This window comes from Pyrus communis, chromosome 15, assembly GCF_041283825.1.
Source record: "Pyrus communis isolate YQ-2024b chromosome 15, ASM4128382v1, whole genome shotgun sequence".
Lineage (NCBI taxonomy): Eukaryota > Viridiplantae > Streptophyta > Magnoliopsida > Rosales > Rosaceae > Pyrus > Pyrus communis.
In genome coordinates this window covers 29,455,242-29,476,043 of record NC_142579.1, presented here as the reverse complement: position 1 = coordinate 29,476,043, position 20,802 = coordinate 29,455,242, and the positions used below count along the sequence as shown (strand labels likewise).

The window sequence follows — 20,802 nt, the reverse complement described above, 5'->3', positions numbered from 1 at the left end:
TGTTTATACTTAAAATATATGTAATCATGTCATAACTACAAAATAGAATAACATGTATATATTATGAAGTATTGAAATGTAATGAAAACATGGGGAATAGCATATAATATGTGTTCATTTAAGTATCCAACAAGTCTTTTACAAGTTATTAAAAAAAAATGCAAAATGAAAATTATTTATTTTTTGTCTAAGTAAGTCGCAACCTAGGCGAGTCTGAGTAGGTTAAGCAGATGCCTAGGCGGTTTAGGTGGACGCCTCAACAAGTCTAGGCACCCTTTCTTAATTTTCAAACGCCTAGACATTAATCGAGGAAGTGGCCAACCGCCTAACGCTTAGGCAGCACTAGGCGGGGATTTTTAGAACAATGATTACCGGGAATGGTTTTAAACTAATTTTTGGACATGTTAAAGGCAGTGATAATACATTAGCTGGTATTTTATCAAGATTATTTCATTGGACAGGAATGAAATATCGTGGACCATCATTCTCAAATAACACAAGACCACAAGGCATAAGAGAACCTTTCAGTAGCATAATGATGCATCATGGACTTGCATTATTCAGGGGATTCCAAAATAGCATAAGTAGACCAGCATCACCACCAATACCCACCTTTAACTTTATTGGCAATGTAGTTGAAAGAATAAAAAATCCTCATTTGAGGCATAGGTCAAGGGTATCAGGACTCACTAATGAGTAAAAGTTTCTCTTAGATAACTTTTGGAATGTTCAAATTAAGCAACCAAGCATGAGCTTAGGTCATACAAAATTAATTGGAGCTTTAAAGCAAGAGTTTGATAGTTTAATTTTAATTTTCATCAAAGCCATCACCATATTCATTCTCTTGAACACGACCTCCAAACCTTTCTCTGGAGATCATGAGGCATTAATTAACCAATTCACCAAAATAAACCAAGATGCAATGGTAAGTAACACCTTGAAAAGAGAATTGAAAATTGAAAATGATAAGTAACACCTTGAAAAGAGAATTGAAAACTACAAGCAACACCTTAGAATGCAGCAGAGGCAAGTAACACCTTGAAAAGATAATTGAAAATTGGCACATAATATGATCAGCATGAGAATAAAGAGAAAGAAGTTATTGAACCCATTAATAAAGAACAAATGGCTAACAAGCCCGTTGAAGAGAGAGATTAAGATTAAGATTTTCAAAGGAGATGCTGAAATGGAGCAACATCAGACAAGCGAAGAAAAAACATAAATATAAAAGATTTATTAGGATTATACCATTAGACTTAAGAAAAGATGATATCTTATTAGAAGGAATTTCAACAACAAAATTAAGAGTAATGTCCATAGATATGCAATATAAGATCTTGAACAAAACATCATAGTTCATGAAAGAACTGCAATCACAATTACAATGTGCTTTGTATAATGCCAATAGATATGTAGTATGAGATCTTAAACAAAGCATCACAGTTCATGTAAGAACTGCAATTAGCATTACAATGTACTATATATCAATCCATCTTTGATCCTAAATCAGAGATAGATATTATTACAAAAATATCTCCAACATGTCTTTGTGATAGTAGAGAGAGTTGTATTTGTAAATCAAAAGTTAGCATAGCTTTGGCCATGATTAAGATGAGAGATTTTAGATCATGACATTTTAATTATGAGCATCAAAAGAAGCATAACAGAGTACAAGTTACCCCAGCCTTACTATTATAGTTTGCCTATCTTGATAAAATATTTATTAACCATAGTCCCCAATTAGAATTATTCCTTGATAAGCTTAAGAAAGCAGTGCAAGATTATTTAGAAGAATAGAAAGATATTCGTATAAGTTTTATTCATAGTTCTTTAGATTGGTATATGCATATGTATAAGGAATAAGCTAGGCATAATGTCATACTAAATGAATTGTCTTCCATAGCACCCTACAAATGGACTCCTTCACACTAAATTATTCTGAGATATCGAAGAATCCAAATGTTAGCCTTAGACGACTTTGAAGATTTTAAGTATGATATGTTATTAGTAGTAGAAGATAAAGAAATGTACATTTACAACAAAACAAAAACCCGCCATCAGCCCTATTGGAAGTCTCAAAATTTCAAAAGAGAAACTGCAAATACTTATTACAAGATAAAAGAAGATAGAGAAAGAGAGGTTGAACTAGAAAAAGAAGATGAACAATATTGGAATAGTATAACAGAAGAGGAACTGCACATCAACAACATGATGGAAGCATAGAAGAGCTAGCAGCAGACTAGCAAAAGATGAAAAGTAGAACAATAATGCAATAAATCACAGTAACACCATGCAAAATTATGTACAATAATTCAAGCATCAAACAAAAAAGTAAACATCATTGTGGGACCCACCATGATGAATAGAATAATGGCATAAGAGTAAATAAAGAAAAAAGTTTGATCCATTATGGACTTTTTATATTAAGAATGTCTTTAAGATTAAATATGAATAATACCAAAGGTGTTTCCTTAAAACCCCCTTATTTTAATACATTAATGGGAACCAAAGTCATCGTGTGAATAGTAAACTTTAATCATCTTTCAAAGTCTTCATTCATACTGTTTTTTTTAGTGGGCATTCACACTGCTTTTATAACATTAACCTCATTCACACAACGGCACATGATACTTTGAATGAATAACGTTTATGGGAATTCAAGCAATGTCAGCAGAGCTCCATACTTGGCAAATAAAGACAAACAACTGAGTACATGCAAATGAAAAAAAATCGACAAAAGTGACCACATAATCTTGACAGTTTAAACTAAGAAAAACTAATGAAAAGGTTTGAAAACTTTGAGTTTTAATGATAAGGACACAATAAAGGATAAAGTGAATAGTACCATGATTGACTTTTTAGTGTAAAAATGTGGTTTTTCGTTAAAGTAAACAGTATCGGGAGTTTTTCGTTAAAGTTCCCAATGTAACTATTGAAAGCAAATCTAAAGTCAAGAAATTGCCACGTAGTCCTCTAATTTAGGAAAAAAAAAAAAAAACTCAAAACATAAACACATTGTCATGGATGGGTGGGTTAGTCTGATTGGACTTTAATCTGTTGATCAACTTAATAAACTCGGGTTGGAATTGTTCAAACTCGTTGTTACCTAAGAAAATTGGCAACACAATCCAACTAGAGACGAGTTGGATTGGGCAGTTTCCAAAGGTTAGGCTTGATTAGTTTCTTTCTTATTCCTTTTGTGATTATGAAAGCATAGTAATCAATACTTATATAACACAAGTCTAATAAAAAATTTCACTATTCAAATCAAGCATTATAAAAAAGTGCAATTAAAAGTTATTAAATTTTATTTTTAAATCTAAATCAGACTAACATAATTTAACCCAATTTAACCCACCTATTAAATGTGTGGTCGGTTATACCAAAATTAAAGTTTTAAAGTTCAAAACCCAACCCAATCCAACCCTTGTCTAATGGGTTGATCGGGTTGGTCTGTAAACCCACTAAAGTGCCCACCCCGACCGCGTAGTATAGGCGAGTGACCAACAAGTTATATCGTGTGCAACTCCTCACAACGTTACTGCGGACCTCTCTAAGGCCTAAGCCCCACATGTTGAAATGCATAAGAATTATTTCGAAGTTACTACAATGTCAACCTAATGCCTATATCGATCATTCCTTTGTTTAAAAAAAAAAAAAAAATTACTATTAAAAAAGAGAAAGGGAGAATTTGAAACTATTATAATAAACTTCAACATCCTTGAAGGGCATTTAATGTGACAACATGTCCCTACTTTTATGGTTTTATTAATTTTTAATTGAGTGAATTGACAATAATGCCCTAGAAGCAAGATTGTTGACTTTAGTTGACCGTCTTTTAGTAACTTGTACGACCAATTATTTTATCGTATTCTCGAAGTACTTGACGATATGAACGTGTAGGCACATGTGGAATCAGAATCGGAGCTACAATTAAAATTTTACGAAACTTCGAGTACCAAAGACAAATTGATAAATTTCATATTTGGGAGATATTTTTGTGACTTGTTTTAGGGAGCCACGTGTTTGGCTGTGAATGGAAAGTTAGGGAGAAGAAATGAAGGGGCTACTGCCCAATTAGAGAAGAAAAGAAAAAAAAAAAAATGGCGCGAGAGAAATGAGAGAATAAGGAAGAGGAGAGAGGAAGAAAGGATGCCCAATCGAGGAGAAAGAGAAGAGAGAATGACCAATCAAAAGAAGAAGAAAGGGGGGAAGGGAGAGAAGAGTGAGGCACGGGATCATGGATCCCTCGCCTAAACCGTGCAACCTAACCCAGTTGGAAACAATGGAACTGTTGGTTCCTCTGGCCAAATTCTAACATATTAACCCAAGCCACCACCTGGAAAGCATCCTACAACCTCCCCTCTTCCATTTTCATGCATTAATTGGTGGATTTTAAGCCTAGGTTTTGCGATTTCGCACCGACGACTTCAAGGGCACCCACGGCGGCGATCTGCCATTTCTAAAAAAAACTCCATCAACCACCACCACCACTATTAGAATCTCCTTGAGCCCAGGAACAACCCCCAAATAACCTTGGAGGCGGTGGAGCACCGGAGAAGCCAAATTGAATGCCACCATTTTTAGGGTTTTCGGTGGGTTCAAGACAAATTGGAGCTTTTCCTGGCCAAATTGGACTTGGTTCACAGGTATAAAACTTTCTCTAATTGTTGAGATCTTCATTCTTGTAAAATTTGAGAATTTTTTGAAATAGTTGAATTTTTCGACGAGTTGGGGCAGCCGACCGCCATGTGCGGCAGCGCATGACCAGGGGGTCGACGCTGCATTTTTGAGTTAAATTTGATGTTCTGATGTCAATTTGATAACTATTTGTTATAGTTTGATAGTTTGAATCTAGTATGGAATATTACGTCACTTGACCATTTTATGTTTCGACGATCCGACCATTAGATCGTCACCAAACTTTAATACGTTATGGTACGTAATATTTGTGGACAATAGGAATTGACAGAATGGGAATCTAACTTAAGGATTTTCCCGAATTAGATTCCTAAGTTCGTAAAATAAAACATTGATCGCCATTTAATTTTAGCAATTAGCGGAGATCCGACTGTTGGATCGTTCCAAAACTTTAGGATGTTGTTATAGAAGCTTATTGAAACCCTTGGGAAGTTATAGATTGGAAATCCGAGATGTGGATCTTCCAGATAGAGTTACGTAGGGTTGTGGACCTTATCGTTGACATTTGACTGACGGTTGACTTTTGATCAATGGGTTTCAAATTATTATAGAATGTCCTTGGGGATGTTTTTTTATGTAAGTTACGTGTTCTATTGATAAGAATTCTGAGACGGTTTCAAATCATTATAGAATGTCCTTGGGGATGTTTTTTATGTAAGTTACGTATTCTATTTATAAGAATTCTAAGACGTGATTTGATATTTGTTCTAGGAGACGATCGTTTGTGACGCCTCAATATTCGTGTTAGGGAATTGTAGTGCAGACTTCAGGTGAGTAGGTATTTTCCTTTTTTATAGTATATATATACAAACTTTATAGTTTCCACAAATACTTTTGAATTGATTTATGCATATCATGCCATGACTAAATAATGTTATAAGATATGTTGCACTGTTGTGAAATGCCAAAATAATCCTACAGGATGCGCATGTAAGTTTATTATGTTGATTAGAATTCTTGCATCATTATGACATGCTTATATTCATGTAGTATGTTCATCATTGTTACACACTAGTATTAGTGCTTACCCCGAGCCAGGGCTAGTCCTTCACGTGTATGTTCACCTCCCACACCGCACGCTCGCCTTGGATCCAAGTAGGTGCCAGTATTGTCGTATAGGTCGCATTAGGCGACTCCGACTCGTAGGTGACCGCGATTATCGCCAGTCTTCACGTGATCATAGCACTAAAGCATATATTATGATTACACCCAGTCGTGTCGTACAGGTCGCATTAGGCGACTCTGACTCATGTGCTAGCATAAATTGATGAGCAATTGGTTCAATTGTACAGGTCACATTAAGTGACTCGAATTGGTGTGCTAGCATAGGTTGTTGAGCACCTGATTTTACTTATATTACTGTTGAGATTTTGGGATGTCATGCCTTATTTACGTTTTGCAGGTTATGGTAAGTATTTTCATACTATACGTAGTATGTATATTTTGGAAAATATACATGTTTTACGGCCAGAGGTTATAACGTTTTCAAAGGTTTTTATTAAAACTTTATTTTCAGGCCCACTCACCCTTATTTTTCGCCCCTCCAGGTTTCAGTAGCTAATCTTACGTATCGACGATGACTATTGGCAAATCTTAGTATTGGAGATTACCTTTAATGATATAATTCTCACCCTATCTTACTATACTGTACTTATACTCTGTCATCACATGTGAAATTGGTTCATTCCCGCTCACCAACACACTCTTATGTTTAGGCACTCTTAGGTTTAAATTTATTCACATTTTCCACATCACTACACTTTATGGCTTCGTCACCTTCCAGGTGTCGGCCATCACAACTTGATTTGGAGTCCAAGTGGACATTCCAAGTCGGGGTGTCACTTAATCTTAAGTCTTAACTCTTGTGCTTAGATGTTGTGGGACTCTTGAGACTTATTGATCAAGTCTCACACTTGGCACTTGGATTGTGGCATCCTCTAACAAACTTACACTTTAAAGAGTGACTCATATGAAATGAATTTATTAGTATGTGACTTTGGATTATGGGGTTCTTTAACAAAATTAAACGTTGAAGCGTAAAACGAATTCATCAATATGTGACATCTTGATTCCATATACAATGTGATATTGAGCGATTACATTCAATAATACAATGTAATTGCCCAAGCACATCTCCACTTCTTACCGGGCAATTGACATTAACAATTTAATTTTTTTTAATTAATAAAAATAAAAATATTATGTTTAATTTCAAAATCTTTTAGTTTAAATTTTTCTCCATTTCTTTTTTGTGTTTTTAATAATTATTTTTTCAAATGAATGGTAGAGACCATTGTGTCACAATTTTTTGCAATCCAACATCTCAGGTTGTGCCACGTGAGTTCAAACAGTTTTCAAATTTTTTTCATATTTCATTTATTTTTTATAAATTAAAAAAAGACTGATTAATGTGGATCATCGAATTTAAGAAGTTCAACGGCCCATGTTTGAACATAAACAGAATGCTAGCAGCGCGGGTCCCACCGACAATTTTCAATTGGCTCATTCCCCATTTACGCGTGAAGGCCATGCGATCGTGGTTGACGTCAGACCTACTAAGGCTAACAGACGGGCGATAATGATCTATTGTTTGGTGTGTGGGGTTAGGCCTGTTGAATAACAACAGAGATTTAGGTGAGCCAGAGCAATTTTTGTTAGGGTAGTGGGATTGAATCACCCGATTTACTAGAAGATCAGAAGGGGTGGAGTTGCTCTAAGCTGTGCAACACAGGATTCACCACTCAATTTAAATTTTGAAATTAGGGTTCTGGTGAATGTAGGGGTGGGCAAACGGGTACTAGACCCGCAGGGCGAATTGGGTACATGCGGTTCGAGGCAGGTATGGGGCGGGGCGGGTCCAAAAGGCTCAAGAAACAGGGCCCCGGCCGGACCCGTTTCTCTCAAGCCCACTCAATTTTATGGTCCAAAAGTCCAAGTACTGCGTTGGTTTTGTGCAGTACACTAGTACTTGTACTACATTTCACTCATTTCACCTTCTTTTTCTTTTTTTCACTCTTTCTTTCTTTATTTTTATTTTATTTTTTTCACTCATTTCACTTTTTTTTTTTCCACTCAAACCCTCTTTTTCTCCATCCCAAGAGACCCATGATCCCCAAACTCCACTAAGGACAAGAAGATTGAGGACTCAATCGAGAGACTACCACCCAGTGGTTGGACAACAACCAGTTATTGGATGCCGATGAGTTCGAAGACAAGACGGAATTGGAGAGCATTTGCAACCCAATCACAAGGTGAAATTATTTAGGTTTTGTGAACTTGAAATTTTATGTTTTATCTGGAACTTGAAATTTTATGTTTTATCTGGAACTTGAAATTATAGATCAATGCTTCTTCTTTTTTCCCTATTTGCATAACCTTTTGGTCGATGAGTAGGAAGTGGAAATCACAAGGGAATTGATTGAAATTGCTTAGATTAAGAAAGCCTAGGGTATTCCCTTTCTTTTATGATGAGAAGGTAAATTGGATTCGTGGGTTTGTATGAAAAAGTTCTGTGAAAACCCTAATTTAATCCCTAATTTGCCTTGAGAGTGCAGATCTTGCGGTGGTTGTTTTGATGGAACCGCCGATAACGATGTTGTTCGAAGAAGCGAATCTTCGAATGAGGAGAACAAAGAGGAAAGACCACCAGACTTGAGGCGTGAGTGAAAGATTTGGACCCATGTGGACCCGTAAAAACCGGCCCGTTTCAAAAGGGCTGGGTGAGGTCCAGATCCTGTTTTGAAAAATCCAAAACCCGCCCCACCCTGCCCCGTTGTATTTACGAACGGATTCAGTCCGTTTCCTTCAATTTTGGGCCCGGCCCGGTCCGTGCCCAGCCCTAGGTGAATGGTGATGCACTAGAAAATAAAAAGATGGAGTAATTAGGAAGTTTCTAGAAAGTAGAGGGACTGTGAGTAGGTGGGGTCAATTTAGTAAACCCAAAAATGGAATAAGCAGAGACGCGGACACACACTCGGATACCGACTGAAAACCCAGAGTCAGTGAAGAGGCAAATTCAAATAAAATCCAAAAAATTAAAGAAAAAAAAAATACCCAAGATTTGAAGAGGACAAAAGAACCCCCAAATAAAACAGAAATCTCTGCCTCTTGGTACATGATTTTCTGTGTTTCCGTATGTATATAAAACTCTGCAATGTTTCACTAACCGCCACAATTCATTTGTAAAGCATCGAAAGAAGGAAAAAAAAAAAAAAAATACGACCTCCAGTAGACCACCCAAGTCGATTTTTTCAGGCTTGCAAAATACCCTGTTTCTTATTCAAGAGAAAAATGGTGGTTCCTGACGGTGGTGGAAGTTCAGGCGGTGGAGACGGTGATGGGACGCCTTCCCGGCCACTGTCGTCGAAAACCCAGTTTCCAAAAACCAGCATTGGTTTGAAACGAGCAGAGAACGAGCTTGATCAAGTCAAAGAAGAAGTGACCGAACTGAAAAAAGAGATAAAGGCATTGACTTCTTCCAAAGGCGGAAACTTTGACCTCTCGTCTTCCTCGTCTTCCTCCGCCGCTCCGCCGAACCGAGCGGCGGAATTGCTCCACGTGAAGGAAGAAACAGTAGATGTTGTGGTTGTGGAGGATGATGAATTCGACGGTGGAGGCCACTTCAACACCATCAACGGCTGTGGTGGTGATTTTGGGTCTTCTTCCATGGAGCTGCCTAAACCCATGGAGGGTTTGCGCGAGGTGGGCCCACCGCCGTTCTTGAACAAGACTTTTCAGATGGTGGACGACCCGGAAACCGATTCCGTCGTTTCGTGGAGTGATACTCGGCAGAGCTTCATTGTTTGGGACTTGTACGAATTCTCCAGGACTCTCCTGCCCAAATACTTCAAGCACAACAATATCTCAAGCTTCATTCGCCAGCTCAACACTTATGTAAATTTTCTATCTTTTCTTCAAGTTTTGTTTTTTACTAATTTACTTGGTTTTTACTAACATATGAAAGAAAAAAAGAAGTAGAATTCAGCTTCAAATTGTATGCATGTTTCTGATTTCAATTATTATTTGGGTTGGTAGACTCAGAGTTTAGGCCAGTTGGTCATGATAGAGTGTCTAACACTTACTCTTACATGATTTGTTTGTTGCATGGCCTTTTTTCCCCTCTAATTTGTTATTTTTGCTTGAATGCTTATAAATTGTTTGTCATCTCGATTTGTTTAGGTCATCGAATTGAATTAATTGAATCACACCTTCTAATTTTTTTCTTTTTTATCTTTCACACACCTCTCAATTTTCGGTCATCGGATTGAATGAATTGAAGAAGATAAAAAAAAAAAAAAATTAGATGAGGGTGTGTTGATCCCTTTGTTTATGCTCGAGCTTTCGTAATCTTTGAGTTTTTGAAAGATTTTGTTGAATGTTATGTTTTTAGGGATTCAAAAAGGTTGATCCGGACAGGTGGGAGTTTGCAAATGAAGGGTTCCAGGGTGGGAAGAAGCACTTGCTGAAGAACATCAAGAGAAGAAGAAGGTACAACAAGAAGCCGACCCCACTCGCTGCCCATTCAACCAAAGCCAGGTTGGAAGCTGAAATTGAGTCCCTAAAAAAAGACCAGGACTTTTTGAGGTTGGAAATCTTGAATCTCAGGCAACAGCAAAAGTACTCTCAGCATCAACTGACTGCGGTTGAACAACGAATTCGAAGTTCCGTGTGTAAGCAGCAAAGTATGCTCTTTTTCCTCACCAAAACCACCATGAATCCCACTTTTGTGCAGCAGCTAATGCTGAAGAGAGTGATAAAGAGAGAGTTGGATGGAGGTGATCTAGGCAAGAGAAGGAGATTGTCTCCGGCCCAAGACATCGAAAGCTTTGATGAGTGGATAAATGCCAGCCTCAGTTTTGATTGTAGAGGCCAAATTGAGGAAGAACTGGTGCCTATGCAGTCTGCACTTGCTGAACAAATCTCAGAGGGAATTGCTTCCAAACAAAATGAAACCCCGTTATCATCTCCCACAGTTGATAAATCATGTAATGCAGGTCAAGATCTAAATCCAAGTGTGATGGCTGGAACAAGCAACTCGGAGGATGTGCCCTCTGCTTATGATGACATGTCCGATAAATTTCTGGAAGAGTATATAGTTTTCGATGATGAATGTGCACTGAACGATTCCAGTTTATACCAAGAATTGGAGGATTTGATTGTCAAGCCGTGCGATTGGAGCGCATATGTGAGTAACTCCTTGGTGGAGCAAGCTGGTTGCATTGGCTCAGTGCCTTGAATTTCACAGGTAGAATTCTTTTATCTTCTCTTCAATATAACTCTGTGCTGACTGCGGAAAAATATAATCTGTTTCGGGTATTTCACTTTTACAGTATAAATCTAAGAATGAAGATGCAACCACAGGTGAATCAAGAACTCCTCAATCCTGTAAGACTTTTTGAGTTACGGAGTAATGTTTTGTACTTTTGCTGTATTAATCCCTAAGTTTTGAACATTTCTCTCTGTTGTACTGATTTTGCACAGCATGGTTAAGAACGTAAACTCTGCGTAGTGCAAATATGTTCATTCTGTTCGCATGAGGGGTTCGGAAATGAATACTACTTGGCACCCTACATTCCGCTTTAATTGTAAATCACAGTGTAACGCAAATCAAATTTTGATCTATATATTTGACTTTTTACGGGTAAAGAGTCAAGTATTTTCCGTTGGAAATGGTCTCGTCTTTGGGACACAATGCCAATCGGTGAATATATCTAATACAATACAATACAAAACTCCTTTGGAACCACATTTTACAGAATAATATTGTTACTTGGACACATAAAATTGATCACATTGCTGAAATACTTTTTAAGTTTGTGTGTTAAAATGACATTATTTTTGTCAATAAGGGTTTGTTGAGTTCGTAAGAACCAAAATTGAGCTAACACCTCTCTGTAAGTCTTCGAAGAGACTTGGTATTCCCTGGCCCTAGGATGTGGTAGCCTTTTATCGCCTAAACTTTTCTTGATGAAGCACAAATAGTGTGGAGACATAAGTTAACCCCAAAACATTATACATTATTTGCTCCTCTTGCTATTCTGAGTTCAGAGACGAAAATGCAACTCAGGACATAGTTCAAGAGCCATTGCTACAAAATTCATCTCGTATTAACCAAGAACGTGATTATGATATTAACAAAGGTACATGATTTAACATAGAATTACGATCTAAAACGAACAGTATACAAACGCGAAATCATCGCTACGAGAAGCTCTCCTATAATCTATCTATCAAAAAGAAAAAAGAAAAAATGAAGAGCAGGTGAGAGAGAGAATGAACATTCTACCTATTAGGTTTGGCAAAAACTATCTTATTTCTTGATGGTGATCTTACCACCATTAGACCTCACCACGCCTATCGATGTGGACGACGATGAAGAAGGTATCCCGGACCGATCGAACTCCTCCTTGTCCTTGTCGAATGCCTGGGTTAGTACTTCCTGGAGTTCCATGTACTTTCGTCTCTTTGTGAGCCGCAACTCTGGCGTGTCATTCCCCGTGTATTGAAGCTGTGATATGTCATCACCGTCCATGATCTTATTCGGTACTTCTGAGCAAAGAGGAAAGAAGCGTTTCCGATCTCCACTGCAACATGAAAAATTTCAGATACTGAAACTTTAGCAGACGTGGGTAAGGCGAGTTCAAATCCCCTCCTCGTAGATTAGAGTGATTTAATATATCGTCTTATCAAACAAAGAAAAGAAGTGATGGATAATACTGTGAAACAAGATTATACCAGCTCGAGATAGAGCTTGTAGACGGTTAAGGTGCTCTTCCTTGATTTTGAAGGGTGCCTCGTTTAAGTCCACAGTCGTCCTCTGAGAACTGGCCAGATCCTTTGGTAACTCAGAAGCGCCGCCATCGATTTGGGAGATATCCATTACAACCTTGGCTTCCATGGGGAACAGATACTTTGCCAGTCCAACTGACAAGAAACAATCAATCAGCAACACAATCAGATTTCATAAGCCAAAAAAAGAAGAGCAAACTAACACTCATACGCTCTAATTTAAACATAAACAAGAGCGAATTTTACCTCTATTCTCAAGGTACAAGAGTTTCATTCGCAGATCATCGCCGGCCATAGCAAGTGAAAGCAAGGCTTCTCCAAGCAACGTAACCCTTCTTTCCGCTTGCTCCAAAATCTCTATGCACAAGAGATCGTTGGAAGAAGACTTGCCGTCGTTGTTAGACTTAAAAAATTCTGCAGCCCGGGTAAGCCACTTAGTGATCCGCACAGCTTTCCTCCCATCCAGCGTAAGATCCGAAGGGCGAGCACCCTTCGTGACAAGGGACACAATGATCTTAGCCTCCTTCCTCATAGCCGCAACGTGAAGCACAGTTTACCCCCTCGAATTCCTACAATTAACATCTGCGATTCCAAGATCAAGCAGAACCGTTGTGGTCTTTGCATCACAGTACGCCACGGCATAGTGCAGCGCAAAGGCATCGTCAAGATTGGTATGCCCTTCTTTCAGCAGCATTCGCACCAACTCGACATCATCTGAATCCAAAGCCCGGTGTATCCTCTTGGTGTGTTTATCTGGGAAATGACTAGTACTAGCACTAGAGGAGCACTGCTAAGGGCTGTCCAAGCCGAATGCAAGCCTGGTGTCGGTGATCTGCTTCACAGTGTGTTGCGGCAGGGCTTTCTCCAGAGTTACAACAGCGGCATCAGACTTCACTATCATCCCAATGCACCTCCCCGCCAATCTCTCGCACGGTTTGCCGCACATGTTGGCGACGTACAGAACCACCAGTGCGTCATCTATGGCAACTTTTTCAAGAATATCTAGCAGATGCCTCTGGAAATTAATCATCAATACAAAACAAACTAACAACAAAGTTTCAGAAAGTTGATAAACATCATTCGCTATTATAAACACACGTATGAACGCTGAAAGTGGAATGTTCTTTCGTCAAACTACTTAAGATGTTTACGTATTCAAACTATGGATCTCAATCTTTCTTGTGATTAGGTGTTAACCGAACATGGTAACATAAACCTTCAAATTCAGACAACAAAAATATAAACGAAATTTTAGAAAGCTGATAGCTAACAATTTAAACATCATTCACTATCATGCATGTATACAAAAATGGCAGCTCCAAGCCAACGAGGCTTTCGGCGTTACGAAGATTGGGGAAACGTTTATCGTACACAACATTACCTTTGTTTTTCACTATTATGCACTTATATAAACACTAAAAAGTATCCAAATTTGTTCATCTACTAAACTATCAAAGAATGTAAGATGTCTATGTTGTCTGATTGCAAATCACAATTATTAGTCCAATTAATTATATATAGTTCAAATTAATGATACGACAACATAATAATCTTCTATTATCATTATGTGAATCTCAACCTCTCGTCGGAGTCGGAATAATTATTGGAAAATATCATTCAAAGTTCAAACTAATCACTGTAAAAACAATCCCACGCAATATGTTTTAAAGAAATGTTATTGGCACTCTAAAAATCTTATTCTATAGTCTTTATAAATGTATTTTTTTTTTTCGAAATATAAAAAATTTAAAATATAAAATAAGATTTTTAAAATGACAATAACAATACTCTATATTTTATGGTCATACTATGGATTTTGACCTTATACGGGGCGAATAACTAGTTTGACCATGAAGTCGCAGTCCGACAACTTAAGCACGTGTAAGTATAAAAAAGATACTAGTGAAGTTTTTACCTGATAAAGTGAGACCAATTCGGAGATCTGAAAAGTTGCAGAAGCATATAGAATCTCCACCATGAAATCAACCACCGGCCGGCAAGCGACATGAGCGCAAGCGTCGTCCACGCAGACGCAAACGCCTTTGGGCAACGACCTAAGCTTCCCGCTGTACAAATACCCCAAACGGAGAGGAGCGCGTCCAATCCGACGTCGTATTCCTTCGCGAGCTCCTTTAATTCAAACCGAGGAGCCGCCAACGATGATCATCTGTCCTTCGCCGAGAACACGTTCTTAAAAAAACGAGCTCCTCGCCGACAAGACTCAGCGGTGGACGGGAACTTCCAGGGTGGCGTTGACGACGATATTGGCGTCGGCGAGTAGCCGAAGTGGGCGGAGTCGGAGATCGATTCGAGGTTGTCTGAGAGGCGGTTGAGGGCGGAGTCGGGCGGGGGAGGGTTGTGGGGTCATGCCATGCAGGAGAGGAGATGCTACTGCTGTTGGAGTTTCTGTTGCTAACAACGTCGTTCGAGTCCGAGACGCCGATTTTCAAAAAATTCATCGGGAACAAGAGAACTGAGTCGGGTGATCCGAGTTTGTGAGTTGGTGGATTGATCGGGTCGAATCGAAGTTGTTTAAATACATGAGTTTTGAAGTCAGAGCAGAGAGAGAGGGAGGAGAGAGAACATGGGTGACGATCAGTGAAAACAAAATCCCGATTACGCAAAAATTGCTGATCAAATTTTAAGAATTAAATTTTTTGTAACAATTTACAATTTCTTGTTTGTCCTCGCGTAAATTATGATCAAACACAATTCAAAAGTTCCAAGTTGATGGATGCAAAAAGTTGTTCTGTGTTGGGACTGCGACCGATGGGAACATTACGCTAGTGCGATATTTCAAGTCAAAATCACGTTGTAATGCAATTCTCGATTAACTTGGAATATTATCACAGTATCATTCCGATGCAAATAAGATTCTCGAATTTGATGGTCAGTTTGTTGCTGTATGATGTTGTGCCTTGGTTGATTATCTTCACCAACATACAAACCCACAGTTGAATAGTTTAAAATACGAGAAATAAAGACACCGAGAAATTTACGAGGTTCGGCAAAAACCTGCCTACGTCCTCGGAGAGATATTGCTCTTCACTATGAGAAAAACAGTACAAGTTACACATGAGTTAAATCGACATAACTCAATCCCATATCCCTTGTACACCCTCTCACAGAATTTTCCCAAGAGCCTCACTCTACCCCAAGAGTTCTTTCACAAGAGATTTTTCACTCTAGCTCTCTAGATTTTTTCTCACCCTTGCCCCCTTGTTTAGCCAAATGCTCTCACCATCTCTTTTTATGCTTTTCTTCATCCTAGCCAAATAATTATGGCTTTGAAAAAGCCACAAAACAAGGAGCAAATTAAGCCACAAAATAAGCCACAAAACAAGGAGCAAATTAAGCCACAAAATAAGCCACAAAACAAGGAAACATAATCCTCATCATGATGTTCCCTCATCAATTTTGTTTTGTTTCCTAGCCTAATTTGGCCACTATCCAACATATGAGTGCATGGAAATCCGGATAAAAAGGCCGCATTTTTGTTCACCTACATTAATTTTGATGTATGCTCATTATACATCTTATTAGCTGTCATGTGTCATCTAGTAAACTTGTTAATTAAGTATATCTTTTTCAAATTTTTAAACTAACTTTAAGCATTAAAAATAAAAATCTAAACCCCTCAAGCGTTTCAACTTCTCCACCCAGCAACCCCATGAACACACACCCACCCACGGCCAAAGATTCGATGATGACGATGAGAACGTTGTTTTAACCTTTTCTTCAACTGTGACTATATGATCGTCAACTCGATAATCGAAGACCATACAACAATAGCCAGAGACAACTACGACGGCTGCACCATTGCAGCCATGAAATTCAATAGCGGCCTCACCTAAAGAACTAGCCCTTTCTCTTTCTTGGCGAGGACATTTCTGTGCACATACAGATTTGAAATTTTTTTCGATTTGGGATATATTTTCTTGGCGATGACATTTGTTGAGTTTTCTTTATAAAATAAATTAGAGTTACAGTGGAATAAGAGGGATGGCGGAGGGCGGACGATAGAGATGGCTGATTCACCATGGCTTCTGAACAAGAAGATTGAAAGGATGGGTGGGGGTTGGCTGGTTGGGAAAGTTGAAAATCTTCTGGGAGTTCACTTTATTTATTTAATCATGTTTAAATTAGTTTTAAAAATTAAAATAGTTATATTAATTAACAAGTTTACTAGGATTAGAAGATGGAACACATGGCAACTAATAAGGTGTATGATGAACATACACCAAAGTTAATGTGGGTGAGCAAAAATGCACCCTTGGTTTTATGTCACCGATGGTATCATTGATGGCGTCGGAGTCCTTGGACGATCGTCATGACCACCGTTCTGCAGGCTTCGCTAGTGACTAATTTATTGCTACAAAAGTATATGTGTAGCACTCTAGCTCTGTTATGCATGAAAAGGCAAGGTCTCGTTGCTTTGTGAGACCTGTTTTTGCAAAATTTGGGGAGTCTCGCCACACGTGAGATTCACAACAATCAACAGTCATCGACGGATGAGCGGGTGATGCTAGAGAGATCCCACATCCTGTTTCCATTACGGATGAAGATAAAGAGACATATTAGCCTCTAAAGTTGAATACCAACGGATAAACCACGATGTTAAAGCTCTTGAGGTGAATGAATTTCATTTTTTTAGGAGATAGATTGGACATGAATAAAACTTATCACTCCCAATCTTCCGTTTTGGGAGATTAGAATGTACAAGTTTCTGTAACGAGTAATCTATCTTCTCAATTCAAACTGGACACAGAATTTTCATTTTGTTCTTCAACGTGCAAGGATTATTTATAGTAAGTTGTCCATTCCGATCCAATCCCGGACTCCAAATGAGGCCATCAAGTGATAAGAAGGATATATAATGCACATGAATGCCATATAGAAACTTAAGTAACCAAAAAATCTTACAATTTTTCATGTATATCCCCTGATTTGTCATCAGGCAGAAAAGAATGAGGATGAAGTATCACACAACTTGACAAAAAACTCACAACTAATCTTTGTTTCCATGAGGGGAGCACACCTTCTCCAAACCTCTTCCAATTGACGCCCCAAACCCACCTTCCTTCTTAGGTGTGGAAACCGGATTTTTCTCTTCTTTCTTGGGATGGATCGCTTCGACAATGGCCTCAAATTCCTCCTTTGCTCTTTCAAAAACATTCGGACCCTTAACATGATCGATTGGGATACTCTCGTCAATGTCATCACTCCTTCCGTGAGTTTCTTTGGTATGATGCTTTGGTGACTTCTCGTGTGTTTCTTTATCATGATTCTTCGGCGACTTCTCATGGTGCATCATTGTCTCAATCTTCTCCTTGGCTTTCCCAATCAAACTGACTATCTTGACATGATTTTCTGCAAACATCAACTAAAAACTAAGAGCACACAAACTTTGGGTTTCAAGAATCCTCCACCAACAGCATTCAGACAGCATGCCACAATTGGAAAAGATTTCTTTTTGGTCGAACAGAGAAGATTACAAAGGTTGACATATAAACATGTGATTCAGAAAAGCAATATGAAAACAATCACGAGGACCTTAACAACTAGAATATTAAATGTTTGTAGTCGCGGGCGGAACCACCTTAGGCTCAGAGGGGGCAGATGCCCCCACTCATTTTTTTTTTTTTTTGTGTGTGAAAGAAAAAAAATTTACTCTTTCAGTTATTTGTAGCATTAGTACTAACTTTTTCATATGCTATTTTTATTGTGGAAAGAGCATTTTCGGTCATGAAATTTATGAAGATCGATTGTGGAATTGTATGAGAGACTAATAGATAAATGATAACATAGTTATTTTTGTATAGAGAGATGTTTGATGGTATTGGTAATGAGGTTGTCATGTAACGCTTTCAAAACATAAAAATGCATCGATGGATATTATGATATGTTATATGAAAAACCTTATGAACTAATATATAAGTGTTTTGTTTAGTATAATTTTGTTCTTTTGAATTTGTGACTTTGTTGTTTAAAGATGCCCCCATCCATGCATATCTCTGGCTTCGTCCCTGTTTGTAGTAGAACAACTAACAATGGAGAAGATCAAAGACTCAGAGGCAAATACAAACACAGAACAGTTTTTACCACAATCCATTCAAGACGAAGCCTGGGACGCTAAAGAAAATGAAGGAAAATGGGCTTTCGATCGAATTTCAATACAACCAATTGGGGAAACCAAATGTGACCTTCAAGGTGAAACCGAACTACGAGGACAACTACAGTATGTAAACCCATGCAAAAGTTCCGACAAAAAATCTCATACAAGCAACATTGTCATGAACGTCATACCTGATAGAGAATCAGCTTTCTCCTGTTTTTTCGACTCCTTTTTACTTTCGTCCCTGCAATCAAATCAACAAACGCAATGAGCACATATTTAAGCACATCAAAAAGACCAAATTCAGCCTACATTTCAACTTTTCAATTTGTTCAAATTAAGGGGAAAATAAAAACCAACTTTTTTCCGTGAGTGGGAGACTCTTTCTTGGGATGAATTGCTTCAACTATGGCCTCAAACTCCTCCTTCGCCCTCTCGAACATATTCGGAGCTTTGACACCGTCTAACGGGGTGTTTTCATCGATATCATTTCGCAATCCATGAGTTTCCTTGTGATCATGATGTGATTTGTCAGTGTGCCGCATTGCCTCAATCTCTTCCTTTGCTCTTTCAAGCAAATTAGGTGCCTTTACGTCCTTATCTGTTACAAATTTTAGACATTTACCAGAAATTCATCCCATTAATTAAACGATAATCCTCTTTTCTACACAAACACATTATAATCTACCAAAATTAGATAACTTTAAGGAAATTCAGCAAAACTAATCGAATCCGAAACAATAATTAGATCCAGAAAATGATCAAATTGGATAATCTAACAAATGGGTTTCAGGAGTAAAACGAGAATCAGATATTTGGAAAAAAATCGTACCAGGTGGAGCTTGCTTTGTTCCAGGTTTGGATTCTGCCATTGGAGTTGCTTGTCAGAAAGAGAGAGAGAGAGAGAGAGAGAGAGAGAGAGAGAGATGGTTAGAAGATCAGTTGGCGAATCGAGAGGATGACAAGTGAGAAAATAGAGTCGAATCAAAACGTGTAAGATGCCAGATTGGGCAAAGGGCCTACCTGTTAAGTCTATTGCGGCGGCTTGGACCCGCTATAACAGAAAAGAATGCGATTCGAGATAGGACCGCTTGTCCCCTATCAGAAGGTTCCAAAGCATTTATAGTAGTGTATCGGGTTTTTAACTGCTAATCCGATAACGATCTGAAATGTTAACGAATTATTTAATAACGACATAATTTGTTAACAAGTTAACCTAAAATGCATTATTTTTGTGTTGTTTGATATCGGATTAACAAGTCGTATAAGAAATTGTGAGGTCTAGTATGTATATAAACTGTCATTCGACCTTTTGAACTATTAGCCAATTGAAAATGACCCTGTAAACTAATCTTCTGGTAAATTAACCTCCTAATTTATTTATTTTTTCAAACGATAGATTTTGTTAGATTAGATATTATATTAGTCACCGACATAATTTTGAACCCACGCCGTCATGTAATAATTTAACACATTTTCATCATTGTGGTAAAATGTCACTTGCTACCTCCTGGACTATTTGAAATCAACCAATTAACATTCTCATTGATAGATTCGATAAAATTTCATTTACTTTATCGTCAAATACTGGCGCGACTTTACTCTTAGGAGTGAATCACGTGTTAATCACCCTTAAAAGGCCTATATATATGACTCAAAGACGTCTAATCTTGTTTAAATTTGTAATCGGAAGAGAATATGTGTATGAACATGATCAAATTATTAATAACAATTGAAATAAACAAATATAAAGTAAAAGGAAATTAAAATAGATAAAGAAGCATAAAGCAAATTAAAGATGTAAGAAAAGAATAAAACAACCTCACATTTATTATATCTTCAGTCAGAAAGACGCACACAGGGTAGTTACAACGGACGCGAAAGCACTGTCGGACTTTTAGACCATAATTTTACAATTTGAAGAAAAAGCTTGTTTACAACTGAGCACCAAGGCTCTATTTATTACAAAAACTAAAAACAAAACGATAAAGAAATAATCTTCTAGGTGTTGCCTAAGTAGAGGGTCACCATAAAGCAGTCTTATATAGTGGGTGACATATTCATTTTATTCAGTAGATCTAAATCAACTTCACATAGATGAACAACAAAATGAAAGACTCTTAAATAAAGAATCAAACAGACACACATAGCTGCATAAAAAGTAGCCAATTATTCAAAAGCAGAATAATTATTTACTT

At 37.8% G+C, this 20,802-nt stretch overlaps 2 protein-coding genes and 1 pseudogene across 4 annotated transcripts; 1 reads left to right on the top strand and 2 right to left on the bottom strand.

The window, feature by feature from the left end:
• Positions 1-7,754: 7,754 nt before the first annotated feature.
• On the top strand, positions 7,755-11,346 carry LOC137714987 (heat stress transcription factor A-2). 2 transcript variants are annotated; one of them, XM_088685100.1, is made up of 4 exons: positions 7,755-7,952; positions 9,023-9,594; positions 10,091-10,945; positions 11,031-11,346. In XM_088685100.1, exons 1-3 carry the CDS (start codon positions 7,895-7,897, stop codon positions 10,934-10,936), a joined length of 1,476 nt encoding a protein of 491 aa, XP_088541226.1. In that variant the 5' UTR covers positions 7,755-7,894; the 3' UTR covers positions 10,937-10,945; positions 11,031-11,346. The 2 variants fall into 2 exon arrangements, with proteins under 2 accessions (XP_088541226.1, XP_088541227.1); XM_088685101.1 differs by having other exon boundaries at positions 7,765-7,952; positions 8,256-9,594.
• Positions 11,347-11,768: 422 nt separating this feature from the next.
• On the bottom strand, positions 11,769-15,001 carry LOC137748656 (BTB/POZ domain and ankyrin repeat-containing protein NPR1-like; annotated as a pseudogene). Its single transcript, XR_015957056.1, has 4 exons — positions 14,405-15,001; positions 12,736-13,504; positions 12,436-12,624; positions 11,769-12,279 (listed from the first exon to the last, which is right to left on the bottom strand). The product of XR_015957056.1 is annotated as a BTB/POZ domain and ankyrin repeat-containing protein NPR1-like (transcript).
• Positions 15,002-17,347: 2,346 nt separating this feature from the next.
• Positions 17,348-19,589, bottom strand: LOC137727614 (DEAD-box ATP-dependent RNA helicase). The gene is made up of 4 exons (XM_068466751.2): positions 19,437-19,589; positions 18,965-19,205; positions 18,796-18,848; positions 17,348-17,859 (listed from the first exon to the last, which is right to left on the bottom strand). Exons 1-4 carry the CDS (start codon positions 19,474-19,476, stop codon positions 17,498-17,500), a joined length of 696 nt encoding a protein of 231 aa, XP_068322852.2. The 5' UTR covers positions 19,477-19,589; the 3' UTR covers positions 17,348-17,497.
• Positions 19,590-20,802: the final 1,213 nt, after the last annotated feature.

Excerpts from the sequence above, each read along its gene's own strand:
- LOC137714987 (XM_088685100.1), top strand. The coding sequence starts at position 7,895 with ATGCCGATGAGTTCGAAGACAAGACGGAATTGGAGAGCATTTGCAACC. Across the intron at positions 7,953-9,022 it reads ATTTGCAACCCAATCACAAG|GCGGTGGAGACGGTGATGGG; the intron begins GTGAAATTATTT and ends GTGGAAGTTCAG. Across the intron at positions 9,595-10,090 it reads TTCGCCAGCTCAACACTTAT|GGATTCAAAAAGGTTGATCC; the intron begins GTAAATTTTCTA and ends TTATGTTTTTAG.
- LOC137727614 (XM_068466751.2), bottom strand. The coding sequence starts at position 19,476 with ATGGCAGAATCCAAACCTGGAACAAAGCAAGCTCCACCTG. Across the intron at positions 19,206-19,436 it reads AACAAAGCAAGCTCCACCTG|ATAAGGACGTAAAGGCACCT; the intron begins GTACGATTTTTT and ends AATTTGTAACAG. Across the intron at positions 18,849-18,964 it reads TCTCCCACTCACGGAAAAAA|GGACGAAAGTAAAAAGGAGT; the intron begins GTTGGTTTTTAT and ends ATTTGATTGCAG.